The sequence below is a fragment of the Dama dama genome, chromosome 29 (assembly GCF_033118175.1).
Source record: "Dama dama isolate Ldn47 chromosome 29, ASM3311817v1, whole genome shotgun sequence".
Taxonomy (NCBI): Eukaryota; Metazoa; Chordata; class Mammalia; order Artiodactyla; family Cervidae; genus Dama; species Dama dama.
This window is the reverse complement of record NC_083709.1, coordinates 37389249-37406545: the sequence shown is the minus strand read 5'-3', so window position 1 is coordinate 37406545 and position 17297 is coordinate 37389249. Positions and strand designations below refer to the sequence as shown.

The window sequence follows — 17297 nt, the reverse complement described above, 5'->3', positions numbered from 1 at the left end:
TATAAAGGATTATTTAATTTGTTTAATACTTATTAAATACTTGAAGGGTATAAAGCATTGTGACAGGCACCAGACTAAATAATCCCTGGCCTTTAGGAACTAAAACTCTATTGTATTTGAGGGAGAGTAGATAAACACACATGAAACAAGTAAGTAGGAGTGTAGGAATTAAGTGCCTAGTAGTTTAATTATGTTCAGAGAAGGTCAAGGTCAACATGAGTAAGACTGATAGTAATAGGTGTCATGGAATCGATAGACCCTGAAATGGGTTCAGGATATAGTTGGAACTTGAATAGCATTAGGGAAGTCAGAAAGTACCTGGTGGTACTAGAGACCATGGATAAATTATGAAAAGTCATAGTGAGGTTCACGTCTGGATAGCAGAAGAGCAGCCCATATCCTTTTTCATTCCAGTTGAGGATTCTGGGAGATGGTGATGTCTTTACAAAAGGCATGTGGAGGTGGTGTGACTTGAGGAGGAGACCTTGGTTCAGTAAAGACAGAGTTTCAGCAATAGGATTGGATCGACCCAATTCGACATGGAAGTAGCTTTGAAGTTTGGGGGTGAATAGTTGCTGCTGCTGATCGTTAGAATTAAGGTGGTAGCAGTGGAGATGAATGAGGATGTATTTTGTAGATAAGCCCTGTTGTGCTTGCTGATGGTTTTGATTTGGGAATGGAGAGGATAAGGTGAAAGAAGAAGGAATTAAGACTGATTACAAAGTTTTTGACTTGAAAAATTGGGCGGATGTTGGTTCAATTTACTGATATAAAGAGGACTATTATAAACATGTTTTAGGGCTTCCCAGGGCTTCCTGGAGTGTAAAGTCAAGTAGGCCTTAGGAAGTATTACTATAAACAAAGCTAGTGGAGGTGATGGAATTTCAGCTGAGCTATTTTAAATCCTAAAAGATGATGCTGTTAAAATGGTGTACTCAGTATGCCAGCAAATTTGGAAAACTCAGCAGTGGCCACACGACTGCAAAAGGTCAGTTTTCATTCCATTCTCAAAGAAGGGCAGTGCCAAAGAATGTTCAGACTACTGAACTGCTGCTGCTGCTGCTAAGTCTCTTCAGTCGTGTCCGACTCTGTGCGACCCCATAGACGGCAGCCCACCAGACTCCGCCATCCCTGGGATTCTCCAGGCAAGAACACTGAAGTGGGTTGCCATTTCCTTCTCCAACTCATGAAAGTGAAAAGTGAAAGTGAAGTTGCTCAGTCATGTCTGACTCTTCACAGCCCCACGGACTGCAGCCTACCAGGCTCTTCCGTCCATGGGATTTTCCAGGCAAGAGTACTGGAGTGGGTTGCCACTGCCTTCTCCTAAACTACTGCACAGTTGCACACATTTCAGATGCTAACAAGGTCATGATCAAAATCCTTCAAGCTAGTTTTCAGCAGTACATGAGCCGAGAACTTCTACAAGCTGGATTTAGAAAAGGCAGAGGAACCAGAGATCAAATTGCCAACATCTGTTGGATCATAGAAAAAGCAAGGGAATTCCAGAAAAACATATACTTCTGCTTCACTGACTACGCTGCAGCCTTTGACTATGTGGATCACAACAAACCAGAAAATTCTTAAAGCGATAGGAATACCAGACCACCTTTCCTTTCTCCCGAGAAACCTCTATGCAGGTCAAAAAGCAACAGTTAGAACCAGATATGGAACAACAGACTGGTTCAAAATTGGGAAAGGAGTACTTAAGGTTGTAAATTGTCACCCTGCTTATTTACTATGCAGAGTACATCATGCAAAATGCCAGGCTGAATGAATCACAAGCTAGAGCCAAGGTTGCTGGGACAAGTATTAATAACCTCAGATATGCAGATGACACCACACTAATGACAGAAAGTGAAGAGGAACTAAAGAGCCTCTTGATGAAGGTGAAAGAAGAGAGTGAAAAAGCTGGCTTAAAACTCAACATCCAAAAAATAAGAAAATGGCATCCAGTTCCATCACTTCATGACAAATAGATGGGAAAAAAAAGGAAACAGTGACAGACTTTCTTTTCTTGGGCTCCAAAATCACTGTGGACAGTGACTGCAACCTTGAAATTAAAAGACGTTTGCTCCATGAGAGAAAAGCTATGACAAACCTAGACAGTGTATTAAAAAGCAGAGACATCATTTTGTGACAAAGGTGCATATAGTCAAAGCTATGTTTTTTTTTAGTAGTCATGTGTGGATATGAGCATGCATGCATGCTAAGCTGCTTCAGTAGTGTCCAACTCTTTGTGCCCCTGTGGACAGTAGGCTGCCAGACTCCTCTGTCCATGGGATTTTCCAGGCAAGAATAGTGGAGTGGATTGCCATTTCCTACACCAGGGTATTTTTCCAACCCAGGGATTGAACCTGATTTTCTTACATTTCCTGCTTTGGCAGATGGGTTCTTTACCACTGTCACCACTTGGGAGTTGGACCATAAAGAAGGCTGAGCTCCGAAGAATTGATGCTTTCAAATTGTGGTGCTTGAGAAGACTCTTGAGAGTCCCTTGAACTTCAAGGAGATCCAACCAGTCCATCCTAAAGGAAATCAGTCCTTAATATTCATTGGGAAGACTCATATTGAAGCTGAAACTCCAATATTTTGCCAGCTGATGTGAAGAGCTGACTCATTGGAAAAGACCCTGATGCTGGGAAAGACTGAGGGCAGGGAGAAGGGGGCAACAGAGGATGAGATAGTTGGATGCCATTACCGACTCAGTGGACATAAGTTTGAGCAAACTCTGGGATATAGTGAGGGACAGGGAAGTCTGGCTTGCTGTGGGCTGGCAAAGAGTTGGATATGACTGAGTGACTGAACAAAATAACAGAGGGCTTCCCAGATGGTGCAGTTGTATAGAATTTGCCTGCAGTGCAGGAGACGTAGGAGGCTTGTGTTTGATCCCTGGGTCAGGAAGGTCCCTTGGAGGAGGAAATGGCAGCCCATTCTGGAATTCAGAGGAGCCTGGCAGACTGTAGTCCATAGGACTTCAAAGAGTCAGACAGGACTTAGCGACTGAGTATTCGCACACAAGCATGGGGCTTCCCAGGTAGCTTAGTGGTGAAGCACCCGCCTGCCAATGCAGGAGAAGCGAGTTTGACCCCTGGGTCAGGAAGATCCCCTGGAGGAGGAAATGGCAACCCACTCCATTGTTCTTGTCTGGGAAATCTCATGGATAGAGAAGTCTGGCGGGCTACAATCCATGGTGTCAGAGTTGGACACAACTTAGCAACTGAAAATTATAAGCAGATTTAATAGGAAAAACAGCAGTACTTGAGATGGTTATGAGGTATCTAAGGGAAGATGCCTATTGCAGGGGTCCCCAAATCCCGGGCCATGGACCAACTGCACAGCAGGAGGTGAGGAGCAGGTTGGTAAGTGAGCAAAGCTTCATTGGCTGCTCCTCATCACTCCCCATTGCTTGTATCACCGACTGAACTATCTCTGCACCTGCCCCTGCTCCTGCTGTCCATGGAAAAATTGTCTTCATGAAACCAGTGCCTGATGCCAAAAAGGTTGGGGACCGCTGGCCTAATGGGCAGCCAGATCTGTAATTATGGATTTCAGTAGAGCTACCATGAATGAGGGGATATAATTGTCAAAAAAGAATCAAAACTCTTAGTATTTATTAGCATTAATATTAGTGTGGTTTTCTTAATCTAACATTGTCAGTAAGAACTTTAAAAATTTAAGGACTTCATTATTTTAAAATCATTAATTCAAATATCTCACTTAGCTAATTCTAGTTATTTAGTTCAATATTGTCCTTGTTGATTGTTTTGATAACCATTAATATTTGTTTATCTTGATTATAATTACTCAAACCAAGAATGACTTAGGACAACATATGGCAATTAAACAGTCTTTAGAGATTGTTTTCTTACTTACATGTAGACTCTACATGTATTCTTTTGATAATTTCTTCTTTTAAAAAATTGAGGTAGCTTATTTATAACATTATTTAAGTTTCACATGTACATTTTAATGCAACTTCTGAATACACTATAGCATGCCCACCTCCACAAGTCTGGTTTCCATGCAGCACCGTACAGCTGACCCCTTTTTAACCATCTTGTCCTCCCCAGAACCTTTCCCTCTGGTAATCACCACTCTGTCCTCTGTATCTATGTTTGCTTTGGCTTGTTTTTTTTCATTTTTTTTGTTTTCGTTTGTGTTTTATATTCCACAGAGTGAAATCATATGGTATTTGTCTTTCTCTGTCAGACTTACTTCATTTAGGTACTTCATACCTTCAAGGTCCATCCCTGTTGTTGAAATGACTAGTTTTCATCTTTTTTTATGGTTTAATAGTATTGCACTGTGTGTATATACCACATCTTCTTTATCTGTTCATCTGTTAACGGGCACTTACGTTGTTTCCATGTATTGACTCTCATAGGTAGAGCTGTGATAAACACAGGGATGAACATATGTATGGTCAGGCCACTCAAGATGGCTGTTCTCTTTCTCTTGGTACATCCCCTGTTTGACCAGTCCCTGCTTCACTCACATGAATATCCAGTTCTCTTAATTATCAGGCTTAATTAGCTCCTGGAAACTGATGAGCCCACCTGATGTCAATTCCCTCTATAAATGGTGGCCTCCTCCCCCACCTGAGCAGCAAAGACTGTTCCCAGGTCCTGCCCAGCATCTGCCACACATGGTGGGGTGTCACTCCAGGACCCTTTGTGTAAGATCCCCCTATCCAATAAATCAAGGGTCCCTAACTCCCGAGCTGCAGACTGGTACCCGCTGGTCAGATGAGCAGCAGCATTTAGATTAGAAATAAAGTGCAGAATAATTGTAATGCGCTTGAATCATCCAAAAACCATCTTCCCCAACTCTCGTTCCGTGGAAAAATTGCCTTCTGTGAAACTGGTCTGTGGTGCCAAAAAGGTTGGGGACTGCTGCAACAAACCACTGATGTCTCTGCCACTGTCTCCAGGCTCTTTTTTTTGGTGTTGAGGCTGGGCAACTTTAAGACTTGCAGGGTGCAATGCAACAATATATCTTTTCAAGTTACTTTTTTCATATTTCGATTTATATGGAAAAGTAGAATAGCTGGATCATATGGTAGTTATATACTTATTTTTTGAGTAATTTCTATACTGTTTTCCGTAGTGACTGCACCAGTTTACATTCTTACCAATAGCACGTGAATTCCCTTTTCCTCCACATCTTCACCAATACTTATTTGTTGTCTTTTTGATAATAGCCATTCTAATAGGCATGAGATTGAGACCAAGGGTAGTCATCAGTTAGCTCCATTAAACTGTAAATTGCTTAATAAATAATTAACTGTACTCTGCCTTCATTGATCAAGCTTCCTTTAAATTGTCCTCTAAGCATCATGTAGCCTAAAAGATGTTTGCCTGGGTTGGTTTTTCAGGAACTTGGAGTCAGCTGTGTCCAGTTAGAGTCTGAGCTGGTTAGGACTGGCGGGATTACCATCCCTCCAAATGGGATGACCTCTTGATGTCAGAAGAGCAAAAACTCCACCCTCAGAACGTGCGTCCCATGGAGAAGCACATAGCTTAGTTGCGCCTGCGCAGACTGATGATCCCTCACCTCTTTCTTATCTCCGATTACTTCTCTTCATGCTCCCCACACCGCAGCTTTACCCAGAACCGTCTCCAGCCCGTGGCCTTTGGGGAGGTGGATATGAGATTTGTTCTCCCATCTCTTCGCCTGGCTGCCTCGTGAATAAACCCTTTTTCTGCTGCAAACCTCTGTCTCGCCGTTTGGCTCGCTGCACCTCGGGCAGTCGGACCCGGTTAGGTAACGAGATGATATTTCATTGCGGCTTTAATGTGCGTTTCCCTGATAATTAGCAATGTTGAACATCTTTTCATGTGCCTGTTGGCCCTTTTCATGTGTACTCGGGAAAAACGTGTGTTCAGATGTCTGCCCATTTTTTAATCGAGTTGTTTGTTGTTGTTGAGTTGTACGAGTTCTTTTATGTTTTAGATATTGGCTGCTTCTACCGGGTAGCCTAAAATGAAAATGGGCTGTGTAACTCGAGCCTCTTAATTCTGTTTTCCAAAAATTCCATTGTGTTCCTGTTTTCTCTATATAGAGAGGAGTATTTTTGTCATACATTCTAGATTTTTATCAGTTTCTAGGTGTGTTTTAATTTCTCATCCTTATCCCGGGACTGTCTGTTTCCGGCTGCCTCTCTACGCTTTTATGCATTTCTGGCAATCCAGAAATGCTCCACCATCATGTTATACCGCAATGACTGATTTATTTGTCTGTTTTCCTAGCATATGGAATTTACTGAGTAATCGATAAATGTTTATTGAATGATAAATGAATCAGTAAAAAAGTTGGCATCTGTTATCTTCTAAAAATTTACTTCAGTAATTCCTTAATGATAAGACATAAGATTTCATGGAGAGTTAATTTATTTTCTAGTTTATTTCTAGATTAAAATCAAGTGCCTGCAGTTAAATTTTCTTTGTGTTCCATATTAAGTTTTGAATTATAAGTACCTTGATGAGGAAAAAAGGACCAGGAGCTGCTGAGGCCCACCCCACAATTAACATTTTTCCCCAGCACTGACGCTTTGCTTTGTGCAGCCTTCTGTCTTGGGAAAGAAGAAACTGAAGGAAGAGAGTGTATTCTGAGAATCAGTCCCTTCTCATCTACTAAGTGGCAGATAGTCAGATGGTGTGTGTTGTATTATTTATTTAATCCTTTGCTATTCTGATGAAAAGTTGTCTTTTTACATATAGAAAAGACTCTAATGCTGGTGTGATTTCTGTTTAAAAATAGGAAATAATTGTTACTGAGGAATAGAAGAGAAGAAATTTTCTTTTTTTTAAATATATGTATGTATGTGAAAGTGTACAAGAAATTTACAAAATATTTTAAAATTTATGTGTTCTACTTTATGTAAAGCTTCCACATAAGAGGATTTAAAACCTGTGCACGTTGGATCTAGGCTGTTTGGCCCACTATTGCTCTGTCATATGTTTTTTTTTTTTTTATTTTAGAACATAGATCTTGGGAAGAAAAAAATAGTTGTCAGCAAACGTTTTTCTTCTTTTAAAGATGGGTTAAAATGCCTATTTGTTTCTTGATCAAATATATTATTTGACTTCTCTTCTTTTAGAAATTTCAAGAAATTGCTGAAAAAAATATGGAAAAATTGAACCGTATTGAGAAGTCACACGAACAATTGGTGTTTGAAAATTCCCACTTCAAAAACTTGTTATCACAGACCAAAAGGGAAAAGACCTCCTTGCTGGCAGCCTGTGCATTGATGGCTGGCGCCTTCTATCCTCTCTACAGCCGATCATCTGCCTTATCTACACAGAGAGATTTTCTCCAGGAGCAGGTCAACACTTTTGAGTTGTTAAAATTGGAAGTTAGAACTCTAGCCCAGGCTTTGTCAACAGTAGAAGAAAAGAAGCAAGAGGAAGCCAAGATGAAGAAAAAAACATTCAAAGGATTGATACATGTATTCCGGAAAGGTGTTATTGCAATTTTGGCAGCAAACAGGCTGAAAATTTTGGGCCAGTCGTGTGTCTCTCTTTTTACCTGGATGGAGAGTTTCAGAGAAGGCATAGGCGTGTTAGTGTGTACAGGAGAGCTCAAAGACAAGCATAAAGTTCCAAGTAAGATCATTTGGGTTTTAAAAATCTAAGTTGAATGTAAGTGACATCCAAAGTGAATATGTTGGCCCGTTATGCAAAGACTTTAAAAAATCATTTACAATGTCAAATCATGTAACATATCTACATATATAGGTATCAATAGAATTATATGTGTGTATGAATAACTGTATATCTATATGTAAGTTAGGTTTTGATTTCTGTTGTAAACATTAAAATATAAACAAGGTAGCAAGTACAAGTAATTTCAACTTTGTATAGCTTTATTATATTTCAATGTTCTTTTCACAGTAAATTGAAGAGTTTGTACAGTGATTTTTCAGTAAAGTCAATCCAGAAACTCTGCCCTATTTAAAATTAATTAGTAGCATAAATTACTTTTGCTTCATTTGAGTTAGTATAAAATGATCAGAGTTAAGAATCTATTGATGAATAAAAATAGAACAAATGTGAGTTTACAGCAAACATTTTTTTGAATGCTTGACTATTCCTTTTTTTTTTTAAATCGTGGTATGGTAACCCATTCCAGTATTCCTGTCTGGAGAATCCCATGGATGGAGGAGCCTGGTAGGTTACAGTCCACGGGGTCGCAAAGAGTTGGACACGACTGAGTGACTTCACAATGGTTGTTTTACAATGTTGTGTTACTTTCTTCTGTGAACTGGCTGTATGTATACATATATCCTATGCCTCTTGGACTTCCCTCCTACCCACTGATCCCACCAGTCTAGGTAACCACAGAGCAGTGAGCTGAGCTCCCTGCACTGTACAGCGGGTTCCCACTAGCTAACTGTTTTGCACATCAGCAGTTCAATTCAGTCGCTCAATCGTGTCCTACTCTTTGCGACCCCATGGACTGCAGCATGCCAGGCCTCCCTGTCCATCACCAACTCCCGGAGTATACTCAAACTCATGTCCATTGAGTCGGTGATGCCATCCAATCATTTCACCCTCTGTGTCCACTTCTCCTCCCACCTGCAATCTTTCCCAGCATCAGGGTCTTTTCAAATGAGTTAGCTCTTTGCATCAGGTGGCCAAAAGATTGGAGTTTCAGCTTCAGCATCAGTCCTTCCAATGAATATTCAGGACTGATTTCCTTTAGGATTGACTGCTTGGATCTCCTTGCTGTCCAAGGGACTCTCAAGAGTCTTCTCCAACACCACAGTTCAAAAGAAATCAATTCTTCGGTGCTCAGCTTTTTTTGTAGTCCCAACTGTCACATCCATACATGACTACTGGAAAAACCATAGCTTTGACTAGATGGACCTTTGTTGGTAAAGTAATGTCTCTGCTTTTTAATATGCTGTCTAGGTTGGTCATAATTTTTCTTCTAAGGAGCAAGCATCTTGGAACATATTTTGCACATAGTATTTTACACATAGTAGTGTCAATGTGTCAGTCCCAGAATGTGTGACTATTCTGAGGCAACAATTATTTCAATTTTTAACTTTTCAAAAGTAAGCTATTAAATAATATAAGTAGAACTAAAGAAAATTTTCTTCTCTTTTTTTATGATGTCAGTTACCATTACCATTATATATATAAATAGAGTCAATAAATCTAGTACTTATTATAGACTTCTCCATACTAGGTGAAGTTCTATGTACAATTTTTATCTATTTCTTAAATAGCTAAACATTCCCATAATTTTTAAATGAATTTTAATACATTTTTGTAGCATTGCATAATGGATTTTTTCTATTTTGTAGAACATCAAAAGGAGCAGTTTCGTTGTTTGCAAGCTCTCAGTTGGCTCACCAGTACTGACCTTCTTGTTGCAATAATCAGTTCCATGGCTGAATTACAGGAAGCTATTAGTAAAACAGGTATGATTCCCTTTTTTTATGTCCTTGGAAAATATAAAAGTTAATGTCCAGAAATGCCTTTTGGTACAAATTCTGATAAACCTTCAAAGAAGAAAATGTAGTTATCTTTCTTTTACTCAGATACAGAGAGATGATTAAATCTATATTTAATGAAATGGTGAATTAATGCAATTTTTGATGTACTATTTTGTCTTTATGGAGAAATGGTGAATCCATCCACCTTTTTTTCCCCTCTTAGGATCTGCTTTTCCTTTGGAAAGCTCATTGTTAGCTTTTTTATTAAGAATTGCTCATAACATTCTTTCAAATGTTTTAGTCTTTCTTCTGTTTCTGGCTGTGAATTTTAGACAGTTGAATAATAAGTGAATCAGCAGAAAGTTTTCCTCTCTCATATGGCAGTTTTTTTTTATTTTTGTTTAATTTTGTGTGTGTGTGTGCTCAGTTGTGTCCAACTCTCGGCGACCCTGTGGACTGTAGTCCACCAGGCTCTGCTGCCAGTGGCGTTTTTCAGGCAAGAATACTGGAGTGGGTCGCCCTTTCCTCCTCCAGGGGCTCTTTCTGACCCAGGGATTGAACTCGTGTCTCTTGTGTCTCCTGTATTGGCAAGCGGATTCTTTACCACTGCACCACCTAGAGTTAATTTGAATAGTCTGCTCTTTTCCACTAGATGAAACCACCAATAACCAGCAATTTCCAACGGTCTAAAATTCAAGTGTATTTTCTTGTGACAGATTGCATGACTTGTTTGTGTGAAAGTTTCAGTGAAAACTGATTTCTCTGCACTAAGAGAGTAACATACAGTTACCTACTGCTTAAGCTATGTCATTGGACTAATTATGGTCATTTCAGTCACATTTATGGCAAAAAAAAAAAAGTATAGCAGAGTTGTTAATACTTGACTGTGTAATAAAATATTCTAAGTATTAATGAAATAATTTGGGATTTATTTTAATTCTTTAAACAATTCTTCTGTGTAAATATAGATCATTTATTGTGATTTCAAACTTCTAAACCTAGGCTCCTATAGTACAAAACTTATGATTCAAAGATTATTTTTAGATTTTTCCATAAATGTTGGTAAAACTATGCATATTTTAATATATTAGCAAAACCTCAACATACTGGATTTGGAGTCTGAAATAAAAGTGTACATAAATATATTTTAAGAATATTGGTAGCAATAAGTATAGGTAAGAACTATCAAGTGGAAGGTAGACCAAGAATAGTGTTTGGAAGTGCATGCCTACTTTCAGGAACTAGCTGCCTTGGATGTTAGAACGTGGTATACCTCTAGCTGGAGGAAATAGCAAGTTCAAGAAAACTTATTTTAGGGAAGGTTTAATGTTGTTGGATAAAGAACACTACTTGGGGCCTTCCTTGGTGGCTCAGTGGTGGAGAATCTGCCTGCCAGTGCAGAAGACATGGGTTCGATCTCTGATCCGAAGGATCCCACATGTCATGGAGCCTTTAGACCTGTGTGCCATGATGGAGCCTGTGCCCTGGAGCCTGGGGGCTGCAACCTCTGGGGCCCGCCTGCCCTCCAGCCTGTGCTTCACGGCAAGAGATGCCGCTCCATGGGGAGCCTGCGCTCTCTGAAGCTAGAGGGGCCCACACAGCATCGAAGACCCGGCACAGCCAAAAGTTAGATACATAAATTAACACTTTTTAAAAAGAACACTGCCTAGAGAAGAGAAAAATGAGGGTTGCTTAGAGAGGGAACAGAATAGATGTATCAAAGTACTGAAGAATATTAGAAAGGATATGACCCAGGCAGATAATTGTTATTGAACTAGTACAAAAATTATCAGTGTGACCCTTGATATTATATTCAGTCTTGCTAGTTATTAGTTGTGTGAAGTTGGGCAAGTTACTTAACTTTACCAGACCTCGCAGTCTTTACCTATAAATGAAGATAATGCTGTCTTCCCAGTTGTTAGGAGGAATTAATATGATAACGCTTGTTGAACATTTTGTATGGTACCTGGTATATAGCGGGTGCTAAAAAATTGTTGTTCCCTTATGCCCTATCTCACCATGAAAGCAGCATCTCGTGTTAATGATCATGAACACATGCATGTTTCCTGTGTACATTTTTTAAACTACTAGTACTAATTTCTGTTCTAAAATTGCTTAAGTGCTGTTATACTGCGGAGGCAACATGGTATAGGGTTAAGTATGTATTCTTCCTGATTTTGAGTACTGACTCATGCTCACCAAGTGACATGGGCAAGTTGTTGAAACCCTCTGTTGCCGTTTCTTTACTTGTAAAGTTGGAATAGGATTACTTTTCTCAGAATTGTTTAGAGGACTAAATGAGTTAATTTGTAAAGCACTTACTTGTCTTTGTTTTATATTTTACTAACTTTTCTTAGTTCAAATATTGGTCTTTATTTAGATTTATTGCATTAATGAAATAATAATGAAATTTCATTAAAATGTAAATTTCAGTTGAAAATACATTAGTTTATCTTAAAATTTCAAGGCCATTTACACATCCCTTATAGTTCCAATTGCTAAAACATGGATTTGTTATAAATTTGTATACATTTAAGGATTAAGAAAACATTTCTCTCTCTCAATCCACTCACCCTTCCTTCCCCCCTTCCATCTCTTGGAGTTCCCACCCACTCATCCATCCACTAACGGACTGATAAGTGATATAAATGATATCATAGGCTGCATGCTTTTTAATGTCTTCATTTAAAAATTATTTTGAAACAGTCTCAGACTTATGGAAAAGTTGCAGGTACACAACAGAGAATTATACTGGCTGAATGGTTTGCAAGCAAGTTGCTCACATGCTATTCCATTATTTATTTCTGGTAATATTCTTCTAGAGAGTGATTGTGATATCTGGGTAATATATATCAGTTGGACGTTCCATCATCTGTTTAACCAATTTACAGTAGGATGTTTTCATCCTAGGTCAGGTATCAAGAATATCAGTTCAGCTTTGATTTGAAATCGATTTTTTGTCCCTTGAATCATCTAATACTGTGAGTTGTACCTTGATTCTTTCAGCCATGTGGGAAACTGAAATGGTAGAATCTTGGGAAAGTCTACTTAGGACATGTGAAAATTCGGAAATCAAAGAGAATATTTCTTAGAACTCTTTTTCTTCTCTGTTCCCTCTTTATTTTTCCTTTTAAAGAACGTGCTAAAAATTTAAATCATATTACTTGTCAGGACTGTGTACTGATGGCATCACTGTCACTTTTTTATTTACAGTATTGTGTTAGTTTCTGTTACATAGCAAAGTGATTCATATATATATACACACACGCACATATATACTCTTTCATATTCTTTTTTTTAGTGTTTATTATAGAATATTGAGTATAGTTCTGTGTGCTATAAAGTAGATCTTTGTTGTTTCTCTCTTTTATATGTATAATAGTTCATATCTGGGTTTCCCTGGTAGTTCAGTTGGTACAAAAAACCACCTGTAATGCTGGAGACCTGGGTTCGATCCCTGGATTGGGAATATCCCTGGAGAAGGGAACAGCTACCCACTCCAGTATTCTGGCCTGGAGAATTCCATGGACAGATAGTCCATGGGGTCGCAAAGAATTGGACATGACTGATATCTGCTTATCCAAAACTCCTAGTTTATCCCTCCCCCTTCCCCTTTACTAACCATAAGTTTGTTTTTTATGTCAATGAGTCTGTTTCTGTTTTGCAAATAAGTTCATTTGTATCATATTTTAGATTCCACATATAAGCGATATCATATATTTGAGTTTCTGACTTACTTATGGCAGTCTCTAGCTCCTTTCCTGTTGTGGCAAATGGCATTACTTCATTCATTTTCACTTGTTTTCTTTTTAGCTCCAGGAAAGCTAGTACCTGTATGGCAATACCAAGTAGTAACTTCTAATATATTAAATAGTAGCTATTGCTTCTCCTGTTATCTTTGTTCAGAGCTTAAATATATCAGTACAATACTCTTTTAGAAAGTTAGGTGCTTATCTTTTTTAGAGTGAGTTCTGAATTAAACTATTAACAATTTGGGAGAGAAAATTAAACATGTTGGATATATAATAGAATATTGATTAGGAACCTGGATTCTAAATTTGAATCTGGGTTCCACTGCTTACTACATGTGTGCCATTGGGAAAATCATTTCATCCTTTTTCATTCCCACTATCTGTATCTGTAAAATTTGGCCAAGGAAAGTTCCTAGCTCATAGTTATTCGGAGTCAATGCATCTTTCCAAGTCCCTTGTATATATCATTTTCCAATAAATGTCATTTTATCTCTTTTGTGTATCCTGATGTCTCAGTGGAACCTGTATACCTTTTCATGAAGCTGCAAGTTCAACAACAGTGACCTGAATTCACTACTCAGAAAGTGAAGTGGTTGCTAAGGGTAGTTGGCCCTGCTGCCTTCTTAAACTTTGACAGCGTATTTATAGGCAGTGGGCAAAGACCCCGATTTCCATGTTGTCTCTGTAAATACTGGACAGGTGGCAACCTTCTTGCCTTCATTAAAGTGTTTGCCCACTTGAGATAAATTACCTCTTCCAGGTATCCAAATGGTGTGCCTGCAAGAGATCATTTACCTCAAACAGGGGAGAATGTTACTTCCACTGAAGAGCTAGGATATCAATCATTATAGGAATGGACTGAAGAACCCTATAGATAGCTCAACTTTTTATGTAACTTGTTCAGACTGAATTTCTCAACATAGAAACAAATGTGCTGATTTGCTCTGAAATATCTCTGAATAAATACAGGTGTAGCTGATGATGAATAGAATGTTCATGCATTTTGTTATACATTTCAATTGTAAGTGAATCTTAATTATATAGAATATAGATGACTCAGATATACATGCCCCTGCTATTACTACTCACAACTCTCTTTTGTTGTATACTTTAAGTTAACTTTGTAGAGGTCATAGCAGCTCTTCCACTCAAAACTCAGAAATCTAGGCTGTATTTGGCACAACATTGAGGTTTCACATTAGGAAGTTCAAAGCGGCAAGTAAAGATATTTGTATTAGCAAGTAGTTATTGGTTTATATTTTAAAACTTAAAGACTTTATTGAATCCTAACAAAGAGTACAGAGAGACGTGTCACTCGAAGTGTGGCTGTGGACCAGCAGCCTCAGCATTAACAGTGATATGCTAGAAGTGCAATGTCATGCCAGAATCTGCGTTCTAAAAAGATGGTCTATATACACAGTAAAGTGTGAGAAGAAGTAATTTACAGAATTTTGTTATACACCTAATGTCATTCATATCTCAGACAAGTACAGTCTGACCAGGGATCATTTTTAACTCTTGAGCTACGCGTGTCTCCTTTGAAGGAAACCACATTTAACTTACCGACTTGTATTTTGTGGCTTTAAAAATGATTATGTTTGCCTTTTCCCATATTTTTCAAACATTTTGAGAATTTTCAAGCATACAGAAAATTTGAAAGGATTTTATGATGAACAGCTATTTTGTTTTCTTAAGTTAAAATTTATTTGCCTGTCATTTTTAAGAACACTTTTGAATGAATAATTGATCTTTGGAAGTGTTCGTGACCATGTCAAATTCCAGTGTCACATGTCCATAGAGTATATTTACTAGTTAAAATAATTTACAAGGTCAAAATTATTTTAAGAAACATATATGAAGCTTTAACATATTTGCAACTTACAGATCGTTTGTGGAAACTTTTAGGAACCATGGAAAATTTGATTGAATATCCAGATACTATCTAACAAAGCAGCAGAATTGTTTTTTTGAGTTTTTGTAAAAGAACAAAAGAAAAAATTTCCTCTCAGATCTATTCTAAAGTAATACATGTGTGTTAAAAATATTTTTAACCCCGACCTTGCTCCAGAGAAAAGTTATGGCAGCTTACAGGTGTTTATAAAATATCACTTTAAGTAAAGATAGCTTCTATAACCCCTCTCTGAGAGTATGATTATTATTTGTGTGTAATTCTTTCAAGATCTATTTCAGTATGACCAGATCATCCTATGTACCATTTTTGTTGTTCGTTTTTCATCACTTATTTTCAATGACTAATAATCGTATAATCTCATTGGCTGTTGTAAGGGTTTAGATGAGTTATTGCATGCTGGTGGTGCTTGGTTTGTCATGTGTCTTTGTATCAACAGCAGTAGTAGTCTTCATTTCTTACTTTATGAATCAGCTCTTTAGCTTGGTGTACAAAACCCTTCTTGATCTGATTCTCATTTTTGGTATAGTTTCACCTCTCTGCACTCTCATTCATAAACCTACAGTTCAGCTAAACTGAGTTACTTGCTGTTCCCCAGATACAGGATGCTCTGTTATGTCTCCAAACATACAGAGCAAACTATTTTTTTTTTTTTTTGCTACTAGACCCTAAGAGGAATTTATTACATGTATTATCATATTGGAGATATTGAATAACATCACAGTTTATATCTTTAAAAGCTGCTTCGTGAAGATACAGAAGTTTTTTTCTTGCTAGTGTTACTTATGCTCATCTTCAGTGAAAACTGAGAGCATACTATAGTAGTTTTTAGAGTGGAGTAGTCCAGGTATGTAGCTTCCTTATTGTCTAAGCTGATGGAAAAGTAGAGGCTCAAGGATGCAGATTTATGATTGAGTAGTATATTTATTAGATAAGGTGTGTCAGTCGCTCAGTCATGTCTTACTCTTTGCGATCCCATGGACTATAGCCCACCATCCTCCTCTGTCCACAGAATTCCAGAATACTGTAGTGGGTAGCCATTCCATTCTTCCAGGGGATCTTCCCGATACAGGGACTGAACCTGAGTCTCCTGAATTGCACACAGATTCTTTAATCTGGGGTTCACAGAACCTTTCTCAAAATGGTCCATGGATAGAATTCAGAGGGGGAGTATTGATGGACGTGAATGAAAAATAATTACATCTTGGTTTACTAACCATTCATGAATTTCAACATTTCCTTCAGTTATGCATGGTGATGACAGACCGTGATAATATGAACAGCAGGGTGACTTAGTTACTAATTAAAATCACAGCTATTTAAAAATTTATAGTTGTTACAACTATCTCTAGATATTGTTTATGCTCATCTTCTGGTGATCAGTAATAGATTATCCCACACATGGTTTGTTATCAGTCTTCTATGTATAGCTGGATACTGATGCAGGGCAGCTGACTGCATCTCAGGACAGCCCTACACCTAGTAGTTGTTCATCCATCCAGTGGAGCGTCTGTGATCTTCATTCTATGTTGCTTTCCAGTATTCCCTAAGTAAAAAATTCTGTTACTTCTTTGAAAGAGCAACCTGTAAGTACCTGGAAACAGTTCAGAACTCTTTCAAAAGTGTTAAGTTCTTTCTGTCTTTATAGCATCTAATGTGAATCATAGATTCACAATCTTTTTAACTTTTTGATATAAATCTATTGATTACATTGACTTAGCCAAAGATGAACTCACTGAATTTTGAACAAAAACTTTCCACAATAGATTTTTAAAAAATTTTCATTTAAGTATAGTTGATTTACAGTGTTATATTAGTTTCAGATTTATAGCAAATAGCTTCAGTTATACATATATATATTATTTATCAGATTTCTTTCCTTATAGATTATTACAAAATACTGAGTATAGTTCCTTGTGCTATACAGTTAGTTACTGTTGGTTATCTATTTTATATATAGTAGTGTATACATATTAAGAATTTGAAAGCCTTGGTGTATTCTAATATTTTTTGAGAAACACCTACCTCTGCCTTGTAAAGTGAACTATAGGAACTTTAATTACATTTGTAGCAGTATATACTGTGGGTTAGGATTTTCATCACTTCTAAATATTAAAAAAAAATTGATGTGAGCCTGACATGTTTAATGCCTTCATAAAGATCATCTCATAGGTCAAGGTTCTTAGTGTGGCTA

The 17297-nt window shown here is 37.8% G+C and overlaps 1 protein-coding gene across 7 annotated transcripts in view; it reads left to right on the top strand.

Moving 5' to 3' along the window:
* CCDC171 (coiled-coil domain containing 171) overlaps positions 1-17297 on the top strand; it is a 317640-nt gene that overhangs the window by 124428 nt on the left and 175915 nt on the right. For all 7 annotated transcript variants that reach the window (XM_061132151.1, XM_061132152.1, XM_061132154.1 and 4 more), the window contains 2 exons: positions 7100-7604; positions 9311-9427. In XM_061132151.1, the coding sequence (XP_060988134.1) occupies positions 7100-7604; positions 9311-9427 (622 nt within the window). The remainder of the gene's footprint in view (positions 1-7099; positions 7605-9310; positions 9428-17297) is intronic.